The sequence below is a fragment of the Neophocaena asiaeorientalis genome, unplaced genomic scaffold (assembly GCF_003031525.2).
Source record: "Neophocaena asiaeorientalis asiaeorientalis breed wild unplaced genomic scaffold, Neophocaena_asiaeorientalis_V1.1 scaffold100, whole genome shotgun sequence".
NCBI lineage: Eukaryota > Metazoa > Chordata > Mammalia > Artiodactyla > Phocoenidae > Neophocaena > Neophocaena asiaeorientalis.
In genome coordinates this window covers 3657950-3670200 of record NW_020173955.1, presented here as the reverse complement: position 1 = coordinate 3670200, position 12251 = coordinate 3657950, and the positions used below count along the sequence as shown (strand labels likewise).

Genomic DNA, 12251 nt, shown 5'->3' with positions numbered 1-12251 from the left:
GATGTCGGTAAAACTAGGAATGCCTGAGTCTACACAAAACCAGTTAAGTAACTGGGGTGTGAAAGCTTGCCAATATCATACCATGCTATTCTATCCTGGCATAATAGAAACTAAAAGTACATGCTAACTAATTTTTCTCATTAACACGAAGACCAGCTCACATCAGACAGTAAAGGAGAGTTTAAATAAAATACCTTTTGGCAAATGTAGCCTGAAATAGGCGCTATTAATTCAGGACTGTTCTAAATAAAATAATTTACTTTGGATTATATTTTCAAAATACCGATTTCTAGAAAATAAATATTAGACAAAAGTTTGGAATGGTGATGATACTGAACAGGTATTTTCCCAGATGACATAATCTTGGGGAAACAATCCAGACACTGACACAAGCATGAGAACATTTGTGTGTTACGACTTCCCAGCCAAAGGCAAAGGTGTTGAGAACTGAAAAAATGGAAATAAATGTAGCAAATAGAAATATTTAAAGACTGATTCTTAGTATAATAGATTGCCAACATTTGTAATGCATATCCTTTTTGTTGTTAATTTGAATATTCAGCTCAGACAAAACTCACTAAAGAGTAAGAAGCAGGAATCCTTACCTGTTTGTTTTTGGCTGGCTTGAAACAATCTGGGCATATCGCACGTCTAAGTAAAATTCAAGGTAATATAAAAGATTAATGAGTTTATTTTGGGGAGGATAAAATTCAAATATATTTTATACAACATGGCTGCTAAATTCAGGATATCAGAAGCAGACAAAATGAATCCCTATATGAGCTGCATTGGTTTGCCTAGACCCTTATGTCAGACAGCTCACAACCTACTAAGACATGACAAGTTCTGACAGGCTCATTAGAAAGAAGAACAATACTATTTTCATGAAAATCAAAAAATATTAACAATGTTGCACAATTGGCATTGTTGTTTACATTGTAACTTACAGGAAGTGGCAATCCTCAACTGTTTCTGGGTGAGCAAAGACCACACTCACTTCAAACAAGCTCTAAAAATTATAAAGACAGTTTAAAGATGAGCAAAAGGAAACTAACATCTAACAACTTATGAATGGAAACAGAAATTAACTCTCAAAGGTTGGCTCAGAAAAAGAGTGACAAGAAAAACTGGAAATACTACTGTTTTCATATCAGCTTGTTCACAGGGCAGCTGTAAAGGAAATCGTCTTTTTTTTTTTTTAACTTCTAAAACTCAATCATCAGTGATCCTACAAAAAACAAGTTTAAAACAAATTTTAAAATAAATTTGTATGATTTTTTGTACATGTATACATTTTTGTACAAGTATATTTTTTCTACATGTATAAATTTTGTATAAGATTATACAAAATTCCACACTGAGAAAAATATATAAATGTACAATTAGGTATGAAGATGAATGAGAATTCAGGGAATTGGAAAGGGATAACTGAAAGAAATGAAGAATTACTCCTGTCAGTACTATGATTAGAATTATTAGCAAAGCAAATAGCACTTTATGCACATGCTTAAAAACTCTGTATGAGGCTTGTTTTAAGTGCTCAAACTTCTTAACGGATTTGACTTTTAAAAGCAAGATCTTAATTTTTTGTTTTATTAAAAAAGTGATCATAATAAATTATAAAATAATCAAACAGGATGGGTTTTCAATCCCATTCCACTGAGGTAGAACCAGTAACAGTTTGGCATGTTTCCTTCTAGCCATTTTTATGAATATAAACATAAATGTATATACTTCTTTGTATATTAAACAGACTTGGAAAATTGCTTAATTCAATTAATATTGCATCATGAACATCTTTTCCACTCTAGGGACTGTTGGACGTTTAAGTTGTAGTTAAGTTTTTTCTGTTTTTAAAAAATGCCACAATGAACATCCTTGTACACAAAAAAGCACAAGTTCATACTCTATATACATTTACCTCCACGGAGATTATACAAAATTCCACACTGAGAAAAATATATAAATATCATACCATATAACAATTTTTCCTTTTTTATTGTGTTCTATATTTACTGATTGCATTGGATCGTCAGCAGGCCTATTAGCGACTCTATAATCACAATAGTGAATAGCTAGATTTTTGCTCTAATCTACAAAATAAAATTAAAATTGCAACACATTCCTTTTACTCAAGAAAACTTCATTCATCCTGAATCCATTAGAACATTACCGCATCTTTTGTTTTTTATTTTCTGTTCTCACTGATTCAACATGTAAAATTATCTGTGCTTCAAACTGAAATTTGAGGTTAAAATATTTTGCATCAATGACTTCTCTAATTTCCAAAGTACTTTCATCATCTCATTTCCTCTTCATACTATCGGTGAAGTGGTTTTATTCTCTATTCTGTTAGTATTCAGTTTAAAGGACAGAGCTTACTCTTACTAACAGAGGGAAACAGAGCTATATAATTCAGAACGAGGAAATTTTTTTAATTACTTAGCTTTGAAAGATGGTTTTGTGACTTTACTTGAATAGGGGTGTGTCTGATATTCAGGGAATTTCCTTCATGCAAAATGATGAAGCAATGAGGCCATACTATTAAAGTCTAATTTAAGAGGAGCTGGGAATATGTCCTCTTTCCATCTCTGGAAACCTATTGAACTCTTCCCTAAAATTCAATCCATTTCAAAGGCTGAGGCAAGGTCTGCCTTGGAATAGGGGAGATGGTAAGTGTTCTGGTTTCAAAGGCAGTCTGCTTAAAATTAAACAGAGGGACCTGAGATACCAACAAGGTGGGATAGGTTGAGCCCATGCTCACTGTAGCTGAATAGGGTCTGTCTGCATATTTGAAAACAAAATTAGCCACAGATAACCAAAATTAAACAGTCTAGAGATGACTCCACACTTGTTCCTAGTTATTTATGTTTAGCTTTGTATCAGTAAATCTGTCTATCTAATTAAACTATAAATATACTAAAGGCAAAGATTCACTTCTAACCTTTTAAGGTCAATTAGGATACACTGCACCTGTTATAAGTGTCTTGGATCACAAAGAAATCTTTAAAAAAAAAAAAGACACAAAGAAAAACTTTAACCTCAATTTAAGACTGTTAGAAATTAACATTTTAAAATCTTAAAAAGCCTTCATTGGATTATTGAAAGAGAAGATTCTTTTGGATAACCAAAACTCTGCCATTTAATGAAATAAAACTAGTAAAACCACAGAATAAAATTAACAATGCTGATGACCCAATACCTTTCCATCAATGGGAACACCCAGTTCCTCTGAAAACAGGGGGTGAGTTATCCATTTGTAGGCTTCTTTTAGCTGAACTGTATCATTTCTTTCCAGCGACAGACTCTGCTTTCTGAATAACATAAAAATTAATTCACTGACATGAAAAGCTTCATTTTTATGAAAGTAAGAATTTATGTGATTATTAAAAAGTATATATTATTGAGTGCCTACTATGTCCCAGGCACTATTGTACACATTAGATAGAAAGCAGAGACCAAAGCAGACAAAAATTCCTCAGTTCATGGACCTATATTCTAGCAGAATCAAGAAACTGCTTTTTTTTAATGGCATATAAGACAGTTTTTGAAGCTTCAAAGACAAAAGCATACAAATGAGGTTTTTCTGAGATAGAATTGCCAGATTCCAGGATTTATACATCAGAAGATGGAAAGGTGGAATAGAGAGGATTATTTATTACTTAGAAACTACAAACTGTGTATTACAATAATCTCAGACCAAAAATGTTTGTATCTACTCTCTTCCTGATAATGGGGGCTTACTTTTGGGAAATCAATGTAAAAGCTGTACTTCTCTTTACTGGTAAAGAAGTATCAAATCCTAAAGTATCAGTGTTCTAGAATGCTCATCAATTTAACAACATATAAATATCTCAATAAATATTTTACATTCCCCCAAAATCTACTCATGAGCCAATAAATAGGTTTGGGGAAATCCCAATTATGAGTTCTAGCTTTTAGTTTGTAACCTAAAATGAGACAGAAAGGAACTGAAGAAAAAGGAAAGAAAAACATGGTATGGTAATATTTAAACAGTCCTACTCTGCAGTATCACTATTAAACAGGCCGTATCATTCAAATAATTAAAACTTCAAATCAGTCCTATAGCTATTTACAGGACTGCTTTTAACAAAAGAGGTGTTTAGGCTAACTTGTGAATCATTTCTTTCAATGTCCTATTTTCACTATTAGAAAGGACAATATAGTCAATATCCATTGTAATTTAATTCCTCAAGACCAAAAGACACTAAGAATTACAGGTAGAAAACAAAAAATAATTTAGCTAATGGCTAAACTTAATTGATCTAAATACACACACACACACACACACACACATAAAGACCACTGACCCTCTAAAAAATGCAAATTAAGAAATAGTTGATCTACCCATTCTTATCCAGCTGAGAATAACTGGTTAAACAGAATGCTTTCATATGCTTTGGGATTGTGGTTTAACAATGAAATACTCTGATAAGCCCTACATCTGACAAAAAAATTAAGTTACTTCCTTACACTTAAGAACTTATACAAACACTGAGCGTTTTAGCTTCATAAACTGTTCCTAGTTCTCTATCAGAAACATTTTAGAAATTTTCAGACTATCTTGATATTGTATCAACAGTTTAACTAATGATGTTTGCATAAAATAGCATCGCAGTTGAAAAGTAAATAATTAAGGTATGAGCACACATTTTAAAGAATAAAAAGGTGAAACAGAAAACACAAGAACGGAAAACCCTTCAAAAATTGTTTAGACTCTAGAGAGTACAAAGGATTGTAGCCAAAGCCAATCCTAAAAATGGATTAAAACATGACTCATTATATATTTAAGAAAACTGATACTTTAAGTCCCTCATGTCTCTGAAAAACATTTAAAGCACGTTAATCCAGTTTAAAAACTTCAACAGGAATTTTTTCCTTCCCGATTAAAGAGCTATAAGAAAGCGTTAAGAGACGTTTTGGAAACAACCTCACATTTAAGGCAAAAATATAATACTTAAAACTCCATATTTTCAATCCTGCAAGTTGAATGTGGCTAATAGCTTTTCTAATATAATTTAGGGTGAATGTTTTCACAAAGGTCCTTAGCTTATGGCTGATGGTCCTTTAGGGGAATCAGTAGTCATTAAGGTAAATTCAGTACCAATTTAATACTTAGTAACTGCATTTCCCTCTTTCCTCTGCTAGATAACTAATGATGAGGATATTAATTAGGATCACTTTTGCTATAGATACAACAGGATAACCATTCTAAAGCAAACATGAACCAAAATATCCAATACATTTTTCCCTAAATTCCTTGAATCAATTCTTTAACGGCAATTCCTCCACAACCTTTCGATATTAGAATGAACTAGGGACACTGAGAGAAAAGACTACTATTCTATATTTTTTTCTGTTCTAGTATCCCTATATTGATCAGGATCTTTTGGAAGAACTAAGCTTAGTTTAAAATCCTTCAATAAGAAATAACAACAGCAAGCAAGGTAGATGCAAATTGGAAACATTTAAAAAATAGCATGCTCTGACTTGACTATGCTAACAAATTTCTAACAAACACAGGATCAAATTTTATTACACCAGAATCACAAGCATTTGAGACTAATTTAACATAACCTAACAGAACCCCCAAACCTTTAATAAATATGTGGTTATTACCCTTTTAAAAATGCAGATGTGAAATACAACACACACAAAAAAGCCAAATCAACTAATTTTCTACAAAACACCAAGTATGAGATTCTGATACAGAAATTTATACTTCTCTCTGTGGTTTTCTTTCCAGAGTACACAGGAAACTCCAGTAGTCACATGGTCCTTTTCATACTGGTATAAATTTTTTAATTTCAAAATCCAGAAAGCTCTGGGAAATTAAAGATTTTTTTCCTTAACTCAGTTGGCAACCAAACTCTGACTTGAACATGTGAGGCTATTTATTTAGACTTTGTTTATCAAATTTATTGTGACTATTCATATATTTCACTGCAGAAATATTAATGTTTGATTATATAGTACTATCCCAGACCCTGGAGGAGACGGGTATATTATATATGGTATTTATACTGCATTACATTTCCAAAGTCTAAAAAATTCTAAATTTCAAAACACATTTGGCACCAAGGGTTTCAGATAAAGGATTTGTGGACCTATGTTTTCTATGTCTTATCTATGTATAAACTCACTGTTGTTCTGCCTTAACTAGGACTTTACTATGTATCTTTTATAGCATAATTAGTTTTATAATTTAGTTTCTAAGACCAGTATAAAATGTGTTCCTTTAAAATAAGTTGCCAAACTACATGCATTTACATTCATGATAAATCTACCAAAAAAAAAATGAGTCTGCTTTAATAGACTACTAATATGCTGTGCAAATAAACCAATTAAACAAGGTTAACACCTTAAATATATACAATAAAAATTTCCTCTTTGTGCCGATTTCTCTAGCAGCTAGTGAACTCCGTCTAAAAAAAGAGATAGTAGTAGTAAAAGTACTTTAAGAATCAGGTAGCTTATATTTAAAGGGTAGTAAAAATTCCCTACCTAAATTACTTACCCCATTTCCTGTTTTACCAGCAACCATGCAGCATGCTGTAGGCAATTTAGTCACACCCAGAAAGAAAAGGGAAAAAATGTTCATTGAAATTTGGTTCCAATATCATTAGTAAACTGCTTAAGTAACTGCCTAATCAAACTCTCCTTTTCAGGAGAGGAGTTAGTGTTCAGAAATGCAGCAATGACCTCAATCTCATTTAAAATCAGAAGTGAGGTAAGATGCCACTTTGTAGTGCTGGCTTGCTGTGGCCTACGAATTCAACGGTGGTATCCCCCTCCTCCCCACAGATTTCTATTTCTCATTAATGAGTTACAAGTGTTTTTTAATATGGGTAGCTTATATATATTTTTTAAAATATCTTACTATTTCATAGGGGAAAGCTCAAAGTGATTGAGGAGTACATACTATGTCTCCAAAGGACTCAGTTTTGTTTTTTTAATAGAGCTAACATTTTTAACTCTAATTAATGATATCCACATATAAGTGTTTAGGAGTAAAATGTGCTAATGTCTATAACTCACTTTGAAATACAACAAAAACTAAGATGGGTGGCTGGATAAATTGATAGGTATATAATAAAGCAAATAAAGAAAAATAGCAACAAGTATAGAATCTAAGTGGGTATATGGGTGTTCACTGTACAATTCTTTCAACTTTAATATAGTTTTGAAAATTCTCATAATTAAATGCTAGGGAGAATGTTCTGGGAAGGATTAATAAAAAACTGAAAAAGTTGCTAAAATGAAAACAATAACATTCACAATCATGGTCGTTATGAGGATTAAGTGAAATTCATATAAAATGCTTTGCATGGTAAGTGTGTGACAGTAAGATTTCTCAGTTTGCCATTAGACTCCCACAGCTTTCACCTTAAAGAAAGGTAATACATGGCCTGCCTCGTATATACAGCATTCTGTGAACATGACAGAAGCATACGTGTGTAAGTCAATAAAATGCCATAAGTAGTCTCTGCTTCTACATGTCACAAAAATGGCCAGTCACATCCACTTCAAGACCTGGAGAAAGAGAGGGACAGAGAGAGCAAGACACAGAGAGAGAGACAGGGAGACAAAGACAAAGAGAAAGAGAGACAGAGAGAGACAGCTTTTGTTGTTCATATGTAGAACCCTGTCCTTTTAAACTTCAAGTGGCTGGTGGGGCACCAGAGACTGCTAAAGACTTAGGATCATTTGGAAACATTATGTGCATTACTTTGTTCAGACATGAGCCAAGCAGAATAAATTAATCACTAGCTAGGTAAGAACTAGAACTGTTCCCAATGCCTAAATGTCTCATCAGTACCTTCCGATCTGTTAGTTTGTTTACTTTGCTAGCTCAAACTAATACCATTTATAGCACTGCAAGACCCCTTCCTTCTTGCCTTCCATTTACTCAAGCTCTCTCTGAAAGTGCACGGGCATGGTGTAATACACAAATTATGAGTTGTCAGAAGACCTGGCTTTAGGCTTTACCAGATTTCTGGCACTCTGTTTCCTAATGTATAAAATAAGAGAGTTAGACTAAGATGATTGTAATTTAAAATTTTCTGGATGGCTAAAGGTCATCATTAATGGACATTACTTAGTATACTGTTTTGTAACAGGGGCTATTAAGACTTATAGGACTTTGAGATCATAGAAAAAAATAAATAAATAATAAAAAAATAAATAAATCGACTAAAGTTGAAACCTCGTATTCAATGTTACCCCACCTTCCTTCAGCCTCCATACTTTATTTAACAGATCAATAAATACTTGTTTCTTCATCTGTAAAGGGATATTAATACTCCCCTTGCAGAGATATTATAAGGATTTAATGAAATTATATATGTAAAGAACCAAGTAAGATTCCTGGCATGTACTTAATAAATGGTAACTATTACTGTCATTTTTGAATTAAAACCTCATCTGTATTTCACAAGTAATAAAATTATTATCCCTTTAAAGACTTAAAAGGCTTGATCCCTTTCCCTCACGTCCCAAACTGCTCTGCTATAAGCAGTTCTGGAACCTCCCTCATCAATGAAACCCTCATGGGTATCTGAGCTATAGAGAACTATCTGTCCTTTTTTTAAGGGAACTCAGACTCTTCTGTCCTTTTATATTGACCTTTTTCTCTCCTCTTTTGAGGCAAACTCTGTTCCCTATGGTCACTTCCAGATGATGCCATCAAGTCTGTAATCCACCTGCCATCCTCTGATTATAAAGTAGGGTAGAACTGGAGGTTGCCAAGGGAAACCAGATTACCATGTGTAACATGTAAAATTAAATCAAATGTCTTCAGTACCTGAGATTTGTTAAAGGGTTTTTCCTTCCTAATCCTTTGCAGGCTCCCTGCTTAAGCATGCCAGCGGGTTGGACTGAACTAATCACGCAGCAGGGGCTGGAAACCTGAATCCCAAAGTAGTCAGTGTTGCTCAATTATTCAATTTTTATCACGTGCTAATAATGCCTTGACCTGCTTCTGATGAGGAAAAAGAAGTACATTTCCCCCTTTCAGTCACCAAGATAATTTTAATAAATGTTCTTTTCCTTAGTGGAAAAAATTCATTCTCTAGAGTAAGCAATTTAATTCTTCCTCCGCAACAGAACCAAATGGCATTATAGTTATCAAGTTTAACCAAATCTGATACCAAAGGCAGCATGTCACCTCCTGAAAATTCAGAAACCACAGAATTTAATCCTGGGCTCAGCTTTGTTAAATGGGGCAGTTGAATAACGTGCTTGCTAAAAGTGCTTGTGCACTCTGGCCATACACAGACATACAGACACACACACACATAAGCATATACCTGTATACACACATCATGGAAACTCTATGCCTGGGAATTTTTTTTTTCCTTTTTTTTTTTTTTGGCTGCGTTGGGTCTTTGTTGCTGTGTGCAGGCTTTCTCTAGTTGTGGTGAGCAGGGGCTACTCTATGTTGCAGTGCATGGGCTCCTTGTTGCGGTGGCTTCTCTTGTTGCGGAGCATAGGCTCTAGGCGTGTGGGCTTCAGTAACTGCAGCAAGCAGGTTCGGTAGTTGTGGCCCACGGGCCCTAGAGCATGTGGGCTTCACCAGTTGTGGTGCATGGGCTCAGTAGTTGTGACTCCTGGGCTCTAGAGTGCAGGCTCAGTAGTTGCAGTGCAGGGGCTTAGTTGCTCCACAGCATGTGGGATCTTCCTGGACCAGGGATCAAACCTGTGACCCCTGCATTGGCAGGCATATTCTTAACCACTGCGCCACCAGGGAAGTCCAGGGAATGGCTTTTAAGCTTAGAGTTCTGAGCTGGGGGTGCATCCAGCACCAAACTATGAGAGTGGGTTACAGTAAGGCCAGGGATTGAGGCTGATTCAAGCAGAGGTGGAAGGAAGGAAGAACAGAGAGAGAAGGGGAGGAATTAAAAATGGCATGTTGTCACATATGGATCAATGGAACAGAATAGAGAGCCCAGAAATAAACCCACACACCTATCATCAATTAATCTTCAACAAAGGAGACAAGAATATAAAACAGGAAAAAGACAGTCTCTTCAGCAAGTGGTACTGGGAAAGTTGGACAGCTGCATGTAAATAAATGAAGTTAGAACACACCCTCACACCATGCACAAAAATAAACTCAAAATGGCTTAAAGACTTAAACATAAGACATGACACCACAGAACTCCTAGAAGAAAGCATAGGCAAAACATTCTCTAATCGTACCAATATTTTCTTAGGTCAGTCTCCCAAGGCAATAGAAACAAAAACAAAAATAAACAAATGGGACCTAATCAAACTTACAAGCTTTTGCACAGCAAAGGAAACCATAAAAAGAATGAAAAGACCACCTACAGAATGGGAGAAATTATTTGCACATGATGCAACCTACAAGGGCTTAACCTCCCAAATATACAAACAGCTCATACAACTCAACAACAAAAAAGCAAACAACCCAATTGAAAAATGGGCAGAAGTCCTTAATAGACATTTCTCCAAAGAAGTCATATGGATGGCCAATAGGCACATGAAAAGATGCTCAACATCACTAATTATTAGAGAAATGCAAATCAAAACTACAATGAGGTACTACCTCACACCGGTCAGAATGGCCATCATTAAAAAGTCTACAAATAACAAATGCTGTAGAGGGTGTGGAGAAAAGGGAACCCTCCTACAATGTTGGTGGGAATGTAAGCTGTACTGCTGGAGAACAGTATGGAGGTTCTTCAGAAAACTAAAATTAGAATTACCATATGATTCAGCAACCCCCTCCTGGGCACATACCCAGAAAAAACTATAATTCAAAAAGGTACATACACCCCTATGCTCATTAACAGCACTGTTCACAATACCCAAAACATGGAAACAACCTAAATGTCCATTGACAGATGAATGGCTAAAGAAGCTGTGGTACATATATACAATGGAATACTACTCAGTTGTAAAAAAAGAATGAAATAATGTCATTTGCAGCAACATGGATGCAAGTATTATCACACTAAGTGAAGTCAAAAGTACAAAGACAAATGCCACATGATATCACTTACATGTGGAAACTAAAATATGGCACAAATGAACCTATCTACAGAACAGAAACAGACTCACTGACATAGAGATCAGACTTGTGGTTGCCGAGAGGGATGGACTGGGAGTCTGCGGTTGGTAGATGCAAACTATTACATTTAGAATGGATAAGCAGCAAGGTCCTACTGTATAGCACAGGCAGCTATATCCAATCTCCTGGGATAAACCATCATGGAAAAGCATACAGAAAATCACGTCTATGTGTATAAAACTGAGTCACTGCGGTGCACAGCAGAGATTGGCACAGCATTGTGAATCAACTACACTTCAATAAAAAGAAAAAAAGGCATGTTGGGGAACTACAATTCAGTAAAGTTGGAGCTTGGGGTATGTATGTGTGTACATAAATGTGAGTAGGGGTTCAGAGACTAGAGATGAAACTGGAAAGGTCAGCAGATTTTGAGTGCCAAGCTAGGGCATGAATCCAAAGATTGAAACCATAACATGAAGTGCCACATTATGTGTATACAAATTCCCATGGCAGCACATTTGATCTTCTATAATTGATCAAGTCACAATATAACCATCATCTTCACACTATCATTTTTCTTATGCGGTAGCTTAAGAGAAAAATAAAGTATTTCTTGTACAAAAATATTTCTTTATTACACATGGGAAAATACAGTGTGAAACAGGCATATGTTCAGAAAAATGTCAGAATGACCGTAAAAAAGACAATCCACTTCTTTCATATTTGTTGCCTATCTGGCCCTTACAGACACCTGAATCTGTAATTCTTGACAGAGGGAAACAAACACTAGACTCTAAATATTGTGTGAGCACTTTGCAAGGTGGCTTACCTCTCTGAGTCTTGGTTTCTCAACTATAAGATAAAGGGGCTCAACACTTCATTATTTGGGGGGTACCTCCTATGTGGTGATATCTTTACTGAGAAAACAGACCTGAAAGACTAGTTTCTGCCCATAAGGGAATTCGTGAACTAGGAGAGAATAAAGGTAAGTAAAATGATAATAAAACCATAATAATGATTAATAATATTAATACAAATAAAAATACAGAATGGTAGGGGCTGTGACAAGGACATATTCTGAGTGGACACTTAGGGCATCTTCAGCTCAGCCTTGGCATTAGAGTTATCAAGAAGTGACACCTAATCTGAGCTCTGAAAAATCAGGGATTGAGAATTAACTGGGTGAAGAGTGGGGAAA

At 35.0% G+C, this 12251-nt stretch overlaps 1 protein-coding gene across 7 annotated transcripts in view; it reads right to left on the bottom strand.

Moving 5' to 3' along the window:
- The window catches only part of PUS10 (pseudouridine synthase 10), a 64622-nt gene that overhangs the window by 22602 nt on the left and 29769 nt on the right, over window positions 1-12251 (bottom strand). For all 7 annotated transcript variants that reach the window (XR_003004229.1, XM_024752961.1, XM_024752960.1 and 4 more), the window contains exons 5-8: window positions 6539-6573; window positions 3203-3314; window positions 948-1009; window positions 606-651 (exon numbers count right to left, since the gene is read on the bottom strand). Coding sequence is in view for 6 of the 7 variants with exons in the window: in XM_024752961.1 (XP_024608729.1) it covers window positions 606-651; window positions 948-1009; window positions 3203-3314; window positions 6539-6573 (255 nt within the window). In the remaining variant the exon portion in view is untranslated. The remainder of the gene's footprint in view (window positions 1-605; window positions 652-947; window positions 1010-3202; window positions 3315-6538; window positions 6574-12251) is intronic.